At 47.2% G+C, this 19545-nt stretch overlaps 2 protein-coding genes across 3 annotated transcripts; one reads left to right on the forward strand and one right to left on the reverse strand.

Moving 5' to 3' along the window:
- Positions 1–1151: 1151 nt before the first annotated feature.
- LOC112873755 (protein CLT2, chloroplastic-like) lies at positions 1152–10479 on the reverse strand. Of its 2 annotated transcripts, XM_025936800.1 has the most exons (12): positions 10386–10479; positions 10328–10350; positions 4699–5075; positions 4262–4407; positions 4087–4124; positions 3614–3729; positions 3006–3105; positions 2891–2926; positions 2745–2819; positions 2323–2446; positions 1909–2034; positions 1152–1623 (listed from the first exon to the last, which is right to left on the reverse strand). In XM_025936800.1, the coding sequence occupies exons 3-12, from the start codon at positions 5067–5069 to the stop codon at positions 1466–1468; spliced, it is 1290 nt and encodes a 429-aa protein (XP_025792585.1). In that variant the 5' UTR covers positions 5070–5075; positions 10328–10350; positions 10386–10479; the 3' UTR covers positions 1152–1465. The 2 variants fall into 2 exon arrangements, with proteins under 2 accessions (XP_025792585.1, XP_025792587.1); XM_025936802.1 differs by lacking the exon at positions 10386–10479 and having other exon boundaries at positions 2745–2795.
- Positions 10474–19165, forward strand: LOC112873391. Its single transcript, XM_025936355.1, has 14 exons — positions 10474–11015; positions 11268–11484; positions 11582–11712; positions 11818–11851; positions 11953–12028; positions 12643–12820; positions 12941–13027; positions 13134–13233; positions 13359–13494; positions 15664–15868; positions 17019–17343; positions 17772–17913; positions 17989–18130; positions 18585–19165. Exons 1-14 carry the CDS (start codon positions 10674–10676, stop codon positions 18927–18929), a joined length of 2460 nt encoding a protein of 819 aa, XP_025792140.1. The 5' UTR covers positions 10474–10673; the 3' UTR covers positions 18930–19165.
- The last annotated feature ends 380 nt before the right edge of the window (positions 19166–19545 follow it).

The following is a 19545-nucleotide window of genomic DNA, read 5'->3' on the forward strand; positions in this document are numbered from 1 at the left end:
CAAACTGGCAACTGGCAACCTGTGCTGTGCGCCGCCGATCGTGAGCGACGAAGGGTGATTCCAATACGATGGGTTTTTTCAAATGTCGAGTCTCCATGGATTGGCTAGATCACAGTGTTGTGCTCCAACTTCTTTCTTCCGGAAGATGAGCTCAAACTTATGTCAGCGCTGTGCCTACATGCATGGTCTCGTGTGGGTGGTCAGGGCGGTCAGGACCGCGAGGCCCAGTCCTGTTGCGTACTTGCGTTCACAGCTGAGCTGAGAGAGACTCTGGTGTGTCGTCAGTAGTGCCTGTCCGCTAACAAGTTTCATCTGATAATACACATCGGCATGAGTTCGTTCCGTTCGAGGAAGTATCTGACCAAACCACGGCCTGCCACACCTATGTTTTGGCAACACGATGCTGGGTCCAACGAACAGGGATCCAGGACAAAATGCAGTACCCAACCACCAATACAGCGATGCAGCTCCGAAAATTGCCCTCGTGCCAAAACTGTCACCATTAAACAAAAGGCCGCCACGGATTGGCAAACAACGCTGGAACCGTTTGGCTGTCCAATTCGTTAAAGGGGTTCCTTGCTGGAACACTCAGCCGGGGCTAAAACTCATGCGTGCTGCCGAAGTGATGTGAAGCTACTGCCACGCATACCTCTCTTCCGCGAGCGTCATCGGCGGCTAGAAGATCTTTAGAGATGTCGATGCGGACGTGTGGGATCAGGACAGGGGCGCGGGGCGCGTACGTATGACCATGGATGCCACTTGGATTTGGACTTGGACTTGGGTACCGGGCCAAGCAACGGACTCCGACTTGTCGACATTCTCTGTTACTTGTCGGTGTTAGGAGCTTTGTCCGACAAGTTTCTGTTCTGTGGTCACGGTGCCAGAAAATGCAAGCCTGCAAGGCAAAACTTGCCTGTTTCGGAATTGCTGACGGCTCGCAGGAATCATGAACCAAGCATGTGCTTCGGCAGTTTAAACCTGGCAACAGCCGTGAGGGTAGAAACTCCCTATCCCCCATGTGGAGATACGGCTGTGCAAATCACAGTATTATGCCTATCATCAAGCTAAAAGTGCTAAACAGATATCTACTAAAAACAGGTAACAGTGTTATGCTTATCATCAAGCTAAGCAATTAGTAAGGAGCACATAGATAAATACTAAAAACAAGTTCACGTTGATATAAAGGAGAACCGAGCAACAGATATGAGACAAAGGAACTCATGACATTCTTGTTTTACACCCCTCCCCCAACTCACACACGCAGACAAGAAAGGCGAGAAAGAACTACTATACAACCAAGGAATTTATGAAGTAGTTGATACTTACATTCGCTCAAAAAGGAACTGACAGCAGAAGTTCTGCATCAAATTGTGCCGCTCACTTCATGCAGTTCTTTTTTTTCTTGTATGAAGGAGCACCAGTAGCTATAGCTTCCTGTCATCCTCATATACGATATTGGTTTAGATTAATCTTTCTTCACTTGATCAGCTGATGTTTGAGGAAGATTGTATAGAAGCAGCCCGAGCACTAAGGTGGCAGCACCAATTATAAAAGATGTGCTCAAATTTGTCCCTTCAGGTAGATATGGCAGAGGCAGTGACAGGACATAGATGGTAAGAGGTACTGCAGGGAAGTATATAGTTAGAAAAGATATAAAACAGAGCAAATGGGAGAAACATGTCACAAACACTTCAGATTAAAAAGGGCCTGTTTCCTCAAACTTGGTTGCAAATCATATACTCTTATAGGAATCTGTTCCAACACAACTGCACAAAATGATTGGATGGTACCTCAAATTTTATTGTTTTAGAAACTTAAGCTTTAGTATATACTCTTGCCTGATTGGCTGGCACTACTACATTGGTTTAGCATCAAAATATGAATAGGGAGAATAAACTGTTGCATAACCTGCCAAAGTTGATGTTAGTGAAGCAACCACAGCAGTAGACATCTTCACCAGATTAAGCGCAGAAATGTTGAAGGCTATGTTCAGAGTCATGTAGAGTAGTGGTAGCAGAGGAGCTCCATGGCAATCTGAAAATTGAAACATTTAATAAAGAATCCGGCATCATAGATTACAGGTAATCAGTGATCAACATTAATGGACTAAAGTGTCTTGAGTTTGAAATGGTCAGCAAAGTGCTGTAAATATATTCCTGTGACATGCATAACCGAACAATTACACTGAGCAAACCAAAAAAATGGATATTATTCACTCCTCGAAGATTCCACAAAAAAAACTTTTTTTCTCCGATCACCACAGATTTGAAGTTACAAAATATGAGATAATGCTTATTTACCATCTGAAGGTACACTACTTACCCTTCAGATTCCCTCCAATATTCAGAAAGCATGCAGCACCATGGTTTAGGTACGCAGGGAGTTCAGCAAAAGGTATCCCTTTCAAGCTAGAGAGAAATGGAAGGAGTAGGAAAACGAAAAGAGCCTGTAGGATTCAAGATAGCAGATTTTCAACGAACAAAAGGAACAAAATTCTATGATTCATAAGCAAACCAGAAACCACAATAAATTTTTAACGCATCATAAGCCTGTAGGATTCAAGATAGCAGATTTTCAACGAACAAAAAGAACAAAATTCTATGATTCATAAGCAAACCAGAAACCACAATAAATTTTTAACGCATCATAGAGTACAAAAGAAGATCTTAAACTTAGTATCATTCCTGTTTTCAGTATTGACTGTAATATACAGTTAACAAAAAGAAAAGAACTCAGTTATTTACCTGGAACCCTGAACCAAAAGAGTTGACTATAAATATATCAGGCCGTTTTCCCTGTGTAAACACCAAAAACCAAAACTAATCATGATTTCAGTATCAGAAAAATGAATGACATAAATAAACAAACTGTTAATGGAATTATACAAAACCTCAAGGCGTTTCGCTCCATCGATGAAAACAAACTCCTGTAGTAGTGCAAAAAAGAATTATGGAGCTGAGTAACCTGAAAATTCCACCACAACACTACTGATGAGGAAACTCAACCTTGATAATGGAAGCAGCAGCTTGAAATGCAGCTGAAGCCATCATTACTACTGGCCAGAAAAAATTGAGTTCAGATAGAAATGGACCACCATTGGCTCCACTGCATTCATAAAGAAAAAAAATCATGACAAAGAGACACACAAAAGTTAATCAAGTCATGAGCACAATACCACTAAAAAAATCATGAGCATACAACTGATCCACCATAAAAATTTCTCAGCTTGTATTTTTCCAAGCTCTTGGTTTAGCATATATGTTATGTCTTGTGGGAATATCAGGTTCATTCTCAGTACTATGCCACTGAAAACTTGGAAAACACAAGCAATCTGTTAAATTTCTACATAGTGGTCAATATTTGTGTCACTAACTTTTATGAAAAAATTAGCACAAATTCTCTTATTGCCTGCACATCCTAAAATGGGACCAGTAGTATCTAGGATGAACCAAGGTGCTTTGATAATATCCAGTATGATCTTTACACGAGCAAGCCCGATAAACAAGCATGGTGTTGAATAAAACAGACAGCATGTAACTATTGTTTAGTGTCCAATATGGAAGTACAACAGAAGATTAAGCAAAAGTAGAAGGCTAACTATTCTGATACACACCTAGCCACTGCTAAAATTACCCCAGCGGTGACAAGCATACAGCCAAGAATTTGGTTTGTTCTATATTTCCTTCCCAAGATGAGGACAGATAAGATAAGCTGCCAAACCAGAAAAGACTACAAAAAGATGACAGTGCATGTTAGAGTATTCACAGGAAGGTAAAATGGAAAGTGGTCGTGAAAAAGGTCGATATAGCTGATATGATCACTAAAAACGAATATACAAGCGAGCATGCGAATATGAACCCAACATTGTGGCTAGAACAATTATAGAAGTGTTGATCTAGCACTTAGAATGAATACAGAAATCTAAAGAGAAATGCTAAGGGGAAAAAATAAATAGCAAAAACAGCATACATGTGACCAGCATTTTTTACAGGGTTATATATAAACAATGCATACATACATCCCGCGATCAAAGCTTTATCTATGAAGTAATCAGAAGTGACCCAGTGGTACATGTAGACATTTTACCTGCGACAATACTGGAATAGATGGCCCAGGCAACATAGCTGCGAGGATAGACAACATCGATATAATTCCATTTAGTAATGATCTGAAGAAACCATACTGAACTACTGAAAATGTTTAAAATGCACACACTTGAAACAATGAATTGTAACAGCAAAGTAGGAACATTATCAATTACCAGCAGAAGCCATGCCTGAAGCAACACCTAGTGCTTCTAGCAAGCCAATTAGCATGAACTGTGCCTTTGGAAGTGCTAACATTTCTCTAGTGACAATTCCAGCGCGAAATCTTATGAAGAGAATAGAGAAATACACTAGCACATACCTGCAAATAACAAATGAGTAGTTCATTGCTCGTAGAAATCAGTTTGTGAAAAGGAAACATTGAGGCATATAAAGAACACGTGCATTCTACCAACACTAAATTCAATCGAAGCATTGCACATCGTAAGTCCTTGGAAAATTAATTTTGACAAGACAAAACCATCAATGTACGTCTACGTTTGATCAGTCCAGGAAACCACAAGTACAGAACTAGTGCAGTACGTATTCCGTAGCACAAACTATGTACAATTCCGCAGCAGTCGATGCGAAGTTATTAAAGTATTTCAATTACCCAAATGTGGCGAATTGGGCGAGGAAGAAGGGGTAATTCTTCATTGGCACAAGCGCCAGCTTGTACAGCACCCGGTTCATCACCGCGAATACCACCGTTGCCGCCGCTGCCGCCGCGATCCCCGTACCACCAGCAACGGCACCGCCGTCTCCGGGGACCGCAGAAACCCTAACGGCCCCAACCGCCCGCGCTCTACTGGAGCCCAGCGTCCCACCATCGCCACGGGCCGCGGCGAGCCCCACGTGGCGCTGGGGCGGGAGCGCTAGGGCGGCACGCAGTGGCGTCGGGCACTGCCGTGCCGCTCCGTTGCGGAGGTGAGGCGGCGGCAGGGATGGGAGGGAAGGCGGCGAGAGGAGGTGCGAGATGGGCATGGCGCAGGGACATTATCCGCTGCTCACGAGCAGAAGGTGCTCAAATGCGCACATTGATATCCCGCTGTCCAACTCCCATCCAAAGGTGCGAGCCGTTTTTTCGTTTTAGCCCCTCCGCACACAGGGACCGAACCAAACTGTCGGGCTTCTCGTCTCCCGCGAAGGATCTCCCTGCCCTCCCGTTCCCGCGCAAGAACGGACCGGCGCGCGGGACGACGGGGCGGGCGGTCGGCGGGGTCCGAGCGCGATCGGCGGCGGGCGAGCGCGAGCTGCACGGCGCGCAGGCGGACGGCGGGGCGGGCGGCGCGAGCTGCACGGCGCGCCGGGCGGACGGCGGGGGGGGGGGGTGGCGGCGGGCGGATGTCGCGGCGGACGGTGGGGGAGGGCGGGCGGACGGCGCGGCGGACGGTGGGGGAGGGCGGGCGGACGGCGCGGCGGACGGTGGGGGAGGGCGGGCGGACGGCGGCGCGGCGGACGGTGGGGGACGGCGGGCGGACGGCGCGGCGGACGCTGGGGGACGGCGGGCGGACGGACGGCGCGGCGGACGCTGGGGGACGGCGGGGCGGACGGCGGGCGGACGGTGGGAGCGCGGGCGGCGCGCCGGCGGGGGCGAGCGCGAGCGGACGGCGCGGCGGGCGGTCGGCGCGGCGGACGGCGCGGCCGGCGGGGGGCGAGCGCGAGCGGACGGCGCGGACGGCGGACGGCGCGGCCGGCGGGGGGCGGCGGCGGGCAGTCCCTGCTCTGTTCGTAGGCGGTGGCACTGGGCATCAGGGGCGGTCTGCAAGGGGAGGGCGTGGCGCGGCGTGGCGGCGTGGCGGGCGGACGGCAGGCCGACCAGGGCTGCGCGGGGCGAGCAGGGAGGGAATGGCGACGACGAGCGAGGTCGAGGACGCCGTGACTGGCGAGCAATGCATGGACGGAGCGGCGCTCGGCCATGCAGGGCTGGGCGGGCGGGGCGAGCAGGGCATGGCGATGGCGGGCGAGCTAGAGGAGGGCGCGGCTGCCGACCATAGTATGGCTGCCGTCGACATCTCGGCCTCTCCACAATGGGAAGAGGCTCACAGTGTCCTCTCCATGGTACGACGATCCCTTCTCCTCTTGAGCACCACGGTGGAAACTTGGCCATGCATTGTGATGTCTTTTATTTACGCAGGGAGCATTTGGCAGTGGCGAGGATCCCCTTCTGCAGGGGCACGATGGTCATGGATACGGGCAACCCGTTGGATCATCCTCTGTTAGTTTCAGTACACCAACAAAGAAACCGTACATTCCTCCAACGGTAAGTTTGAATTTTTTATTTTTGAAAGGATTGTAAGGTAGTGTATAATAATTATTCATTATCTTATATTGCAGTACTCGCCGTTTAAGCCTATATGTGCGGATGAAATGAAGCCTGTTGTTGGAATGTCATTTGATAATATGGATGATGTGGAAAAGTTTTATAAGGCATATGCACATGATGGAGGGTTTGAAGTTCGCGTTGGTTCTCGTAATCTGTCACTTGATGGTCAAATTACAAATAAGAGGTTTTTGTGCTCGAGGAACGGTTTCAACAAGAGCAAAGACAACGAGACAGATGAGCCCTCTAAAAAGAAAAAGAAGCGTGTGGTGAAAAGATGTGGATGCGATGCGCATATATACGTGAAGTTAGGTGCAGATAAGAAATATTATATCTCTTCAATGGTGGAAGAACATAATCATGCACTCGCCTCGCCTAGTAAAACACCTTTTCTTCATTCAAACCGATCAGTTAGTCAAAGAGCCAAGAATACATTGTTTACATGCCATAAAGCAAGCATAGGAACCTCTCTTGCATATAGACTTCTACAAGTCACGGACGGTGGATTCAACACTATTGGATGCACAAAACGTGACTTTCAGAACTACTATCGAGGACTTAGGGAGAAGATAAAGGATGCAGATGCACAATTATTCATTGCACAGCTTGAGAGAAAAAAAGAAGCAAACTCAGCCTTTTTCTATGATTTTGTTGTGGATGAGGAGGGAAAGTTGGTTTATGTATTTTGGGCTGATGCAACAAGTAGGAAAAACTACAGTCATTTTGGTGATCTAGTATCATTTGATGCAACATTTAGCACAAATCAATATGGCGTGAAGTTTACACCTTTTACTGGTGTGAATCATCATACGCAAAGTGTCTTCTTTGGAGCTGGATTTCTATTGAATGAGAAGATCGAGTCCTATGAGTGGTTGTTCAAAACATTTCTCTCGGCAATGGGGGGCAAAGCACCGAGCCTTATTGTGACTGATGAAGATGCAAGCATGAAAGTAGCAATTGACTCTACTTTTCCGGAAACAGTTCACAGGTTATGCATGTGGCACATATTGGAGAAGGTTCCTGAAAAGGTTGGGCATGCAAGAAGTAATCAAGAGGAATTTTGGCCTCTTCTGAATGCATGTGTGTGGGGTTCAGAAAATGAAGATGAATTTGAGACGCGATGGAATGCTTTCATAGCTAAGTATGCTCTCGAGAGGAATGAGTGGATGGCTAATAGGTATGCCATCCGTGAGTCATGGGTTCCAGCATACTTGAAACATATACCGCTTTCAGGAATCCTCAGGACCACCTCGAGATCTGAAAGCGCAAATTCATTTTTCAAACGCTTTATCCATCGTAAGTTGTCTTTGGTTGAGTTTTGGCTTAGGTTTGATACAGCCTTGGAATGCCAACGGCAAGAGGAGTTAAAGGAGGATCATGTGAGCCTACATACCACACCTCAATGGATTACACCGTGGCCTATGGAGAAACAAGGTAGCATTCTATACACACGTAATGTGTTTAAAAGATTCCAAACAGAGGTGATAGCTGCTAGAGACCGCTGCTCTGTTGTAAGTATAACACCATTTGAGAGTATAAAAATGGTGTTCATTAATGATGAGAGTAAAAGGGATAGGGTGGTTCGCTGGTGCACAACAAGTATATTTGGTAATTGCTCATGCATGTTATTTGAGACGATGGGAATTCCTTGTCGTCATATCATTTCAGTGGCGAGAGGTGAAAAGCTTCGTGAACTTCCTGAAGCTTACATTCTAAAGAGATTTCAAAAAAGATGCAAAAGGTAAAAACATTATGCTTTTCATGTCGTCATATTATTTTACTACCATTCTAAAGCTTATTATTTACTTGTTCTTTTAGAGATCACGTGTACGATGAGGAAGGCAACCTTTTGGATGAGAAGCCCATAGATGTTGATGAATTGGAGAAAAGAAAAAAGATAGCCACGGTGCGAAATAAAGTGGAAGATTTGATTCAACACGCGAAGAGTTCAAAAGAAGGCATGGATTTTTTAGTTTCAAGTGTGATGAACATAGAAGCTTCTCTTGGTTCCATTATACCTAACATAGTTCAAACTAGACAACAAGAGTACGAGGGTTTCATTGGATGCCAAATTCTAGAAAAAATAGAGATACATCCACCAACTAATGTTCGGTCCAAGGGAGGTTGTAAAAGAATCAAGAAAGCTAAAGAATTGTCCAAGCCACGGAAGCGAAAGAATGTCAAACAGGATCCACCGGCTCAGTAGGTTGCTGCATTTTGTGCAAGAATGAAAATAGTGTTTTGACAGCGTTGCTAGGCTAGGATAATGGGACAGGAGGATTTTGGGAACTGAGGGTACCTAGCTATGCTCCAAAGCTTTAATAAGTCATGGTGTTGTGTTAATTCACATTACCAGAATTATAAGAATCCTTTTGGGCATGTAAATTATAAGCTGTTAATATTCCTTGATTGGGCATGTAAATTATAAGTCATGGTTCTTTACTTGATTGCTTTAGTTGTTTTATAAATTAGTAGTATAGCCTACTAGCTGCAATGCAAGATGCAGTACTGCACAGTATAGAATTACACCAGGCAGAATCTCTGAAAGCCAATTCCTTTTCTTATCCAGATCAAGTTGCAGAAATTTCACCTTGAAAAAGTACAGACTAGAATGCAGACACCATGTACACACTAAACTAGGCATTGCAGCTAATCATCTTGTCCCTGATCGAATCCGAACCCTAAGAACCAACCTTTCAAGTTTCAAGTTTAGAAACGAGGCAGTGTATCCGCTGCGCACGGTCGTTCGTCGCTCAGATGCGCACATTAAAACTCACGCGTCCATCTCTCTTCACATAAGCTGCATTTGACTCTGATCATTCTTTTGCAGCTACATTGACACATCATACATTTCTGATATAGAGGTGGAACCCAGCCCTGAATAAAATAGAGAATGATCAAAACATGAGAAACAGCAACGAATGGGTGATGCTGAGGGCCTCCTCTTTCCCCTTCTCTGTCTGTACCTGCTCAACAAAATTTCCATGTGGTCGAGTTACAAGGTCTGCCCTCAAACACAAATGAGGGAGACATTTCTACATCTAAGATTCTAGACTAGCAATATACATACATGTATGGAAATTACCCAATGCCGCCATTAGTGCAAACCCATCCCCCAAGCTTGTCGGATCAATGTGACCTCACCAAGCCAACAGCTTTGCTCCAGCCAACCATGATCAAGCTTCCAGCACATCTGTGCTCGTGCTCGGCTGAGCAACTCGATCTATATCCTTCGGCTCCTGCCAGAGGCAATCTTCTCTCCTCTTGATAGCAGGGACATGCCATCAGGAACAATTTTGCTCATCTATGTTCATCCGATGTCTGTGAAATCTGAAAGAGGCTCTAACTCCTCAATACCAGGAAGGAGAGAAGATCTGTGCTGGCCCGCCGCCGCGCCGAGCCTGGCCCGCCGCCGCGCCTGCTGGCCCGCCGCCGCGCGTCCTGGCCCTCCGCCGCGCCGCGCGTCCTGGCCCGCCGCCGCGCCTGGCCCGCCGCCGTGCCTGGCCCGCCGCCGCGCCGCGCGTGCTGCCCCGACGCCGCGCCGCGCGTGCTCGCCCGCCGCCGCGCCGAGCTGGCCCGCCGCCGCGCGTGCTGCCCCGCCGCCGCGCCTGGCCCGCCGCCGCGCCGCGTGCTCGCCCGCCGCCGCGCCGAGCCTGGCCCGCCGCCGCGCCGCGCGTGCTCGCCCGCCGCCGCGCCGCGCATGCTCGCCCGCCGCCGCGCCACGCGTGCTCGCCCGCCTGCCTGCCCTCCTCAATCGATTGGGGAATATGCCATAAAATGAACTGCCAAGTCCTATGTGCGGGAGGGGGTAGATAAAAAAACGTAACCCACCCTTGGATGAGAGATGGACGCGTGAGATTTAATGTGCGCATCTGAGCACCTTCTGCTCGTGAGCAGCGGATACACTGCCCATGGCGCAATGGCGTATGGGTTTGAAGATTTCGCTGGGGGTGGGGGGGGGGGGGGGGTGGCGGTTGGGTTCGCTTCGCTTCTGTGGACGGCGACCACTGGTGTGCCGACGCGGCGCGTTCCAGTTCACGGCTCTGACTGGTGGGGCCCGCTTGACAGTTGAACCCCAACCGGCGGCGCGTGCCTCCCTGACCTGGCTCCACACCCGCGCGCTTGCTCCCGGCCTGGGGGCTAATTGGCGGCGCCGCTTACCTGAGGTGGAGGGAGGCTGCCCATACACTCCCCCGGCGGCGGCGGCGTCGCTCGGCCGGCTGCGCTGGCCCGAAGGAAGGAAGACCCAGCGATTCAGAGTTCGGATGGAGGGTAACGAACGCCCTCCCAAACCCTTGCCCCTGCTGCCGCAGATGGAAATCAGCGACGAGCTGCGGTCGTTCGAGGCCACCGGCGTCTACCGCCTCAACGTCACCGGTACCAGCACCGGAGCCGCCTTCCTCGACCCGGTCCGCCTCCTCAACGGGTCCTACCAGCGCTTCCGCATCATCCCTTCTGCCTACTATTCCAGAAGCTTCGAGCCACCGCGTCAGGTAGGCGACACAGAGACCGAGCCGCCCGAGAAACGGAGAAAGCGCAAGCGTAACCAGAAGCCAAAGCCCAGGGGGCTCAATGCCATGGAGCGGATCGCTGAAGCGCGGCACCAGGTGATCTGTAATACTGCTTTGCTGTGACTGCGGCGTCGCTGAAACACTGGTTTAAACTGATAGCATTGATACACTGGAGTTACTATGATTATTGGCAGGCTTTGACTGCGTGCCAGATGATTTTTGAATTTTAGGTAGTCGAAAGTGGAGACAGAATGTTTGTTTGGAGGCTGTGGAGAATTCTGAAGTGTGTTTTTCAGGTTTAGTGATAGTGTTTTAATTACTGAATTGTTTGTTGTTACCTCTTACTAGGAAGCGAGGCCTTTACTCTTGAGTGCACATGAATCTCTCATTAAGGATAAATATCTACTGGAGCACATTTCCAAGATGATCGAGGGCAAGGAGCACAAACTTGATGTGGGAAGTGGTTTCGAGAATAATTTCGTCGAGCTTGGAACCTCATGGCGCGCACCTTTCTATGAGATCACTATTTGCTTTCGCAAACCCCATGTTCTGGGCAATGGGGAAGGTAAAATAACGTTACATATGATTCATTTCTTGATGACCATGTTTGGAGGTACATGATGGAGTACTGAAGCACTATTGTGTTCATTCTGATATCTTAGGTTCCTTTAATGCCCAAAAGACATCCTTTCCACTATTTAATAGCATAATCAGTGTTGAAGCGATTGACGAGGCGGAGGGAGACTTCCAGAACAGGCACTACATTTTACCAAGAGGAAGTTGCTTCTTGATGGTAAGTAAATATTCTTCTTTGTTACATATAGCTTCAGCTTACTGAATGATCCGCCCTTAATTTTGAAATGCCTTTTCATGCTCTGGGTGACCCATTGACATAAAGAGCGACTTCAAACGTGTTCGAGATCTCATTCCTGGTATGCTAGAATGTACCACCAAAGATGGCTAAATATGCACACATCTTTTGTTGCTTATGAAGGATTCCTTATTTTGTTGTTTGCTGCCCTTTTTTCTCCAGGTAGTTCAAATCAAGGGTATAATCTTATAGTCGTTGACCCACCTTGGGAGAATGGATGTGTTCGTCAGAAAGAAGCGTAAGTTCACTGTTTTTTGGATTTGATTTGTCTATGAAGTGAGTAAGTATTTAATAACAATTTCCGTACACTTTTTTCTTTGTCAAGTAAATAGAAGCTTGAGTGCCTAGAGCGCTAGATGGACCTTATGACTTAATCTTGGTCCACATTATGCAGCATGGCTTTGCATTCTTTCAGTCCTTAGAGAGCAGTCTCATCAGATATTGCTTTACCCTTTACATCTGTCAGATTCTGAAACCACTAAATTCTATTTTTGCTTCAGATATGTTCCCTTTTTTTTGAAAAGAAATGCATGCCCTTGGTTTTAACTACTTCGTTTTAGGTACCCTCTTTAGCTGATATTCAAGTCAGAATGTGATCTCCAATAGTCCAATGTAGTCGGGATATCAGTACCCTTAGCTGACCATATAATGTTTATGCTGTCTTCTTCTTCTTTCTGTAAAATAGTAAAGTATGAGTTGGCTGTGTCAGCAAAACTAAACCATCTGTGGTTAAAATGAGGTCATGCTTGTCACTATCCACCATCTCCTTAATTGTAATTTCAATATCTGCAGATTTTGTGTTAGGAACCTTGTAGAGTGAAAAATCATTTCATTCAACAGTTTATGCTGCAGGTATCCTACACTTCCCAACAAATATTTGTTGTATCTTCCAGTGCAAGAACTTGCTCATCCGGCCGGAGCCCTTCTCGTTTTATGGATTACAAATCGGGAGAAATTGCGGATGTTTGTTGAGAAAGAGTTGCTTCCTTCTTGGGGGGTGAAAGATCCCACTGTATTTTATTGGCTGAAGGTTTATCTTATACTCATTTGGCACTTGCTGACGCAGCATTTTCACTGTTAGATTTGCTAATTTTATAGTGATATGTTTTTCCCCCTGCAATTTGATTCTAAAATTCTCAGCAAATCATAGGTGAAACATGATGGTTCTCTAATTGGCGATCTAGACTTGTTCCATCACAGGCCTTATGAATGCCTCCTCATTGGCTACATAAATGTCGTAAGTTTATCCCACCTGGTTACTTGTCCCTTGTCTTGACTGTGACTTTTTTCTGCAGGTGTATTCTAAAATTCATGTATTTAATTCTCCTGGTTTGTTCATGTAGAACACAGATGCTAAGCAAGGATCAAACTTCAAGTTGTTAGAAGGAACCCAAGTAATTATGAGTGTTCCGGGTGCTCACTCCAGGAAACCTCCCCTCGAGAGTATCCTTCCCTGCAATACTTCGTCGTCCCTTCTCTTTATAGCTTGGAAAAGACACTAATGCAATGTGGTTCTTTTTAGCTGAATATAACAGGTGGTCAATAACTAAATCCTTAACCTGTAAAAGAATTACTTTCAGAATATATTCCAGGTCCTAAACCTCCAAGATGCATTGAGCTTTTTTCCAGAGAGTTGTTTCCTGGATGGACCTCTTGGGGAAATGAGCCGCTGCATTTTCAGGATTCCATGTACTTCGCAGAGAAGTAATTTGATTAACAGGAGCATGATTTGAGCGTCCGAATTGTTGATGCAACTGCCACATGTGGCAAGTGCTTTTGCATTAGCACTATATCTTGTGTTTTTCAGTAAGTAGTTATTTTTGTCCCTTCATGACTGATGTATAAATTGTTGTATATAGCTTCTCTTGCTGACTGTTATGGACTTATAACACCATGCTGTGTCTTTCTTCAGGTGCTGATGAACACTCCAGATAAACTTGCCATCTGCAAGTGCTGTCCTAGGTCCAATTATTTTGGTAAAAAGCTGGTGGATTTGTTGAATGCAATTACATCCTTAGTTCAACACCGTGCAGTTCCCTGCATTGATGTAATCCGTGCTTATGGGAAACTCTGAGCAAGCAGTAACAGGCAGTCCTAGGGATGGCGCAGAACCAGCATTGCCTGATAAAAGGTTGAGCTCACCATCTTCAGAGGATTCAGATATCAAGGAGATGTAGTTAACCACTGAACTCAGCCTGATTTTTTTTATTTATGATAGATTAATAACTCATAACAGTTTTACAGTACATCATAGCAAGTGGCATATACAGTGTATAAGATCGGGAGCTTTCTGGTGTGGTGTGTGCTTTCTCACATGTACTCCCTCCGTTCCAAATTGTATCCGTTCCAAATTGTAGGTTGTTTTTGCATTTCTAAATGCATAATATTTGCTATGTATCTAGACATAGTGCATATCTAGGTGCATAGCAAAAATTATGCACCTAGAAATGCGAAAACGACCTATAATTTAGAACAGAGGGAGTATCATATTGGTATTGCAGAATGTACATTGATTTGCCTTGATGTAAAGCGACTCCTGTTATGTTGTTTTCTGATTGTACGGTGCCTAGTCTCCGGTGTGCATGTACAGAATTGCAGTATTCTAGCAGTTCACGACTTCATGGATGTTCTTTTGTTCCCCAACAAAAGAACCTTGCATCTGATTACCCACCATAGTTTTCTTAATTGGAAGAACAATTAGCGGATGCTCTTAGTACAATTCAGATGCAATCATGTTCAGCTCAAGATTCTTGATTGACAATAGTTTTGTAGTCAGATTTGAAATTGATGAAAGAAAAGATTGGCTGGTCAAGATACCACCTGGTAGTCAAGATAATGGCTGCAGCAAAACATTACAATTTTGTTGCACGTGTTCAGTATTGCAAATGAAGAGTTGCTGAGTATCAAACCTCCTTTTGATTTCCATGGGAAAAGAAGGAACAAAGCAGAGCAGCACCGCTTGCTTCTGGAGTCGTTTGTGATGCGAATCAGTGATTGTGGAGGAAATTAGATTGTCTGACTTGCTCACAATGCTACAAGCTGCAGCCCGACTACAGGTTGTTGCTTTACTGTCTGAACCTACTCAGTTCCACCGGGGATCGTATCATCGAAGAACATCCGGGGATCAGGCAGGCATGCGCGCTCCGCATGGCCACCACTTCCTTAGATTTCCGTCCATGGTGGTGCCGGCGTCCAGGTGCGAGCGGGCGCCGCTAGTTGAAGGCGGCGGCCTGGTGCCGGAGGCAGCAGCGCGTGTGTGGCTGAACGGTGCCGCGCTGGAGCCGCAGCTGAGTGTGCTTGTCGACGGCCGATGGCGCCTGACGCATCGCACCGCAACAACCGGCGGCGGACTCGCCGCCTCGCCGGCCGGCATACATAGTTTTCAAATAACCTCCTGATTTGGATTGCGATTCTTAACGCGATCCAAATTAGAGGGTTTTTACAAACATTGGACCACTATTTTACTATTTTGCAGTTAGACCCCTACGGTGGATCGTGATTATGGGTCGCGATCCAAATTAGGGAGTTTTATGTAAAATGATCTGTAGTAGTTTTATGAAAATCCCCTGGGCAGCCGCTTCTTCTCCCCTATCGGCGAGCCGCCGCCGGCGATGGCCGCCGTCCTCTGTTCACTGCAAGTGCAAGACTCGACCAATCCATGCCCTCCCCATCCTCAAGCCCTAGCACAAGCTCTTCACCCACCCGCCCCCGCGGCAAGGACCAAAAGCTCCTACCACACCCATGGTCGCCGCAATCGGGAAGTCCTAGCCGCGCCGCCGCCGGGACCGTCCCCTCGCGCGCCGTAGGGTGTAGTTGCCGCAGTCCGCGTCCTCCGGTTCGAGGAGTGGCGCGGTGGCCGCGGCGGCAATGCAGCCGGCGAAGGCGGAAGGCGGTGGCCGTGGAGGCGGCTTCGGCGGTATCCGCGGTGGAGACGGGGAACGGCGCGGCGGTCGCGGGGATGGCGAGGCCCGACGCGATGGTGAGGTTCGGTAAGTTTGGCGGGAAGTACGTGACGGAGACGCTGATGCACGCGCTCACCGAGGTCGAGAACGCGCTCGCCGCCGATGAGGAGTTCCAGGTAACGCCATCCGACTCCTCCTCTGAGCGATCTTGAGCGGGCCGTCAGAGATATTTTTCTTTTCACAGCATTACAGTTCAGCTCAAGAACTCGCAACTATTGCTGGAGTTATTATCCTGGTTAGGGTCCTCTGTTCTTCCTGTGCATGTATAACAGTGGAGAATACCACTGCTTTGAAGACAATGGTTGGAGGCATGCTCCATCAATCCATCATGAGCTTTTGCCACATCCAAGAGTCCGTTTGGAAGGGCTCCGACTCCTCCCGACAAAGCAGGAGCCCTTCCAAACGGGCTCCAATGCTGATTCGGTTGCTCCTGTCACATTCTTCAGTATCAGGGTCTGTTTGGATCCAACGGAAAGAGAAATAGAAAGTGCAAAACTTTTGCTCTTTTACATTTTTTTTGCACTTTTGGATCCAAACACCCCAAAGTGCAAAAAGGCAAATGCTACCGTAATTTTGCTAATTATGGATTAATTAGGCTTAATAGATTCGTCTCGTCATTTAGTCCTTATCTATGTAATTAGTTTTTTAATTAAACTATATTTAATACTTCTAATTAGCGTCCAAACATCTGATGTGACAGGAGCAAAAATTTTACATTTACTCTTTTGCTATTTGGGGATGGATCCAAACAGGCCCTCAGTTCTGTGTTCTTTCGTCTTGTCGTGTTCCTTGCATAGCTACGTTTGCAAGGTACAATACATATGCAGACTGCAGAGTACTTGTCGAATGTTCATGGGAAGACGGTCTTTGCCGACGAGAACCCTGCCGGCTGCCGCAAGCAAACTCACGAAGCCCCGGCGGCCGTGCAAATTGGACGGGGCGGCGGAGACCGACTACGTGTTGGGACTCGGGCGGCGTATGGCGATGCTTGTGCGTAACGGCACGTGGCGTCGTGGCGACGCCAATCCCTGGTGCCGAGGCCGTTGCACCCGCAGCCGACGGCGACGCCCAGCCCGACGAGGCCGCCCTGGCCGCCTGTCCGACACCACCACGGCAGGACCAAATGACGTCTCTGTCCCTGCTCTCGGCTGCTAGGCCTGCTACTCGCGTCAGGGGTAACTCCGTCCTTGCGCGCCCGTTTCAAAACAGCGTTAATAAACCGCTCGTCCCTGCCGAACTGAACATTGAGCAACCACTGCGGCAAAGCTTGAGAGAGCTTTGACTCTGCAACTGCAAATGCCGGGCGTCAGGTCAGAGTTCCCCTCGCCCGAGCTCCGCCGCGTCCGGACGGCCCTACCCTCGGCTTCCTCCAAGGTAGCCAGTGCCAGGGCCAAGCTAGTTGAGAGAGCCAAGTCGCCGGCCAATTCGAAGGCGAGGGGGCCGGATGATCATGAGAAGCGGGGCAAGAGTGGTAGATGGGGGAATGGCAGGGTTATCCCGTCAGGGAGGCGTAGGAACTCGCCGCCGCCGCCGCCGCCAGTCAGCCCGGACGGCGGGAGGGTGAGGTGTTCCTGGATCACCGCAAACTCGGGTGAGTTCTTCACTGTTTTCTGATTCCTCCCTTCTTTTTATTTGTTTTGCTTCACCAAGCAGTTGGTTCTTACGGTAAGTGAAAGAAATTGCCTTCTGTTTCCGCTACGGTTGAAACCTTTTATTTTGTGCTCTGCCTTTGTTAGATTGTCATTACATGCAAAAAAAGAAAAACGGACCAGGGTCATTGTGTTGACTATTGTACGTTAGTGAATGAGTAATACTGGATATCCTGTGTTTTAATTAACTCCGTAATTGTTATCCATGAACATTCTGGAATTGCCGATCAGGCGATCATGTATCTTTAGTACAGGCTACAGATATCCATTCTGCTGCAACAAGAAACACCTGAATTTTTCAGCTTCATGAAATTATAGGCCCACAGTTGTCAACTGATATTATGCTTTTGAGGTACCTCCATTTCTTCAGATCCCCTCTACGTTGCATTCCACGACGAAGAATGGGGAGTTCCAGTTCATGACAATCGTACGCTCTTCGAGTTGCTCACGCTATCACAAGCCTTAGCTGAACTCACCTGGCCTGCTATTTTGAGTAAGAGGGAGGAATTCAGGTGTTTTTCCACAACTGAAACTCTGTTCATTGAAGATATCTTAGAATGGCCACCGATACTTCAGCTATGTAACAGGGAGATGTTTGATGGCTTCAACTTTGCGTCCGTATCTGAATTTACGGAGAAGAAGATAAACCTGTTGAGATCAAATGGAAGTATGCTGCTGTCAGAGCAAAAGATACGAGCTGTTGCAACGAATGCCAAGCAAATGCAGAAGGTACAGAGTCTGTATACTTGCAGTTATTCGCACTTCCATTGAGTTTTTTTTGTTGACTCTGATGGACGAGGGCACAGGATTGCACTTCTGATCAGGCTGAATGCCAATATTTTGCTGTTTTCTAATTTGGCATTAACAGTTGGGAAGAAAATAGGCATCAGAAATTTGTCAACATGAGAAATTCTGACCATTTGCCAAATGCATAAAAGACCAGCTGACCAGCACAGCACTGCAGCCACTTCCTTCTATCCATACAGAGAAAGCCCAAAGGCCGAGACCTTTTTTGCATGGGCCAAATCTTGTTGTACCCTTTAAGAATCTGAACAATGTGATACATGGGCTTCGTTCTTCTGCGCATGATTTCTCAAGTTCACCGTATTTGATCAAACAGCTCATCATATGCTCCATAAACTCTGTATTTGTTGTGTTAAACTTTGGAAATGCTCACCTGTAGGTGGTTCAGGAATTCGGATCATTCAGCAACTACTGCTGGAGCTTTGTGAACCACAAGCCCATCACGAACTGCTTCCGCTATGCCCGCCAAGTACCTACAAAGACGCCGAAAGCTGAAGCCGTAAGCAAGGACTTGATGCGCCGCGGGTTCCAGTGTGTTGGCCCTACAACGATCTACTCCTTCATGCAGGTTGCCGGAATCGTTAACGACCATTTATCATGTTGCTTCAGATTCAAGGCTTGCAGCCAACACAAGGCCAGCGAAAACAATGTCGGAGCAGAACCAGCATTGCCTGAAAGTTTGAGTTCACCATCTTCAGAAGATTCAAATATCAGGGGGGTGTAGTTCGTCAGTACTGAAGTTAGCCTGAATTATTTTATCTGTGATAGTCACGACGTACAGTTTGACAGTGCATTGGGATGCTACAGAGCAGCAAGTAGTGTATAAGATTGGGCGGCTTTATGGTGCTGTGTGCCTTCCCACATGTATCATATTGGTATTGCAGAATGCACTTTGATTGGCCTTGATGTAAAGAGACTCCTGTTGTACGGTGTCTGGTCTCTGGTGTGCATGTACAGACATTGCCGGATACAATGTTCTAGCAGTTTGCCATTTCATGTCTGTTCTTTTATTCCCCAACAAAAGAACCTTGCATCTGATTACTACCTACCATAAGTTTCTTTATTCCAAGAACAATTAGCAAGTGTCAATTAAAACGGTGAGTGGATATGATTGAGTATAGATGGGAATATCAAGTTACTACTGATCTTCCTCTACTTTTCCTGCTAATCCAGGATTAGCTGACACTTTGGCAATCTTTATATGTAATAGATGCTATACTTTTAGACAAACAAGTTGATCTTTGCATAAACCTAGCAATGCAAGTACCTAATGTTGTTTTCACCTTGCATTTGCAAACCTATTAACACGCAACTCCAAAAGATAGATCGTAGGCTGCTGA

The sequence above is a fragment of the Panicum hallii genome, chromosome 9 (assembly GCF_002211085.1).
Source record: "Panicum hallii strain FIL2 chromosome 9, PHallii_v3.1, whole genome shotgun sequence".
Lineage (NCBI taxonomy): Eukaryota > Viridiplantae > Streptophyta > Magnoliopsida > Poales > Poaceae > Panicum > Panicum hallii.

Coding starts and splice junctions, on each gene's coding strand:
- LOC112873755 (XM_025936800.1), bottom strand. CDS start 5,069: ATGCCCATCTCGCACCTCCTCTCGCCGCCTTCCCTCCCATCCCTGCCG. Junction 3,730..4,086: donor CTATTCCAGTATTGTCGCAG/GTAAAATGTCTA, acceptor ATCTTTTTGTAG/TCTTTTCTGGTTTGGCAGCT. Junction 2,927..3,005: donor CTGCTGCTTCCATTATCAAG/GTTGAGTTTCCT, acceptor GCACTACTACAG/GAGTTTGTTTTCATCGATGG.
- LOC112873391 (XM_025936355.1), top strand. CDS start 10,674: ATGGAGGGTAACGAACGCCCTCCCAAACCCTTGCCCCTGCTGCCGCAG. Junction 13,028..13,133: donor TCATTGGCTACATAAATGTC/GTAAGTTTATCC, acceptor TTGTTCATGTAG/AACACAGATGCTAAGCAAGG. Junction 18,131..18,584: donor ATGCCAAGCAAATGCAGAAG/GTACAGAGTCTG, acceptor GCTCACCTGTAG/GTGGTTCAGGAATTCGGATC.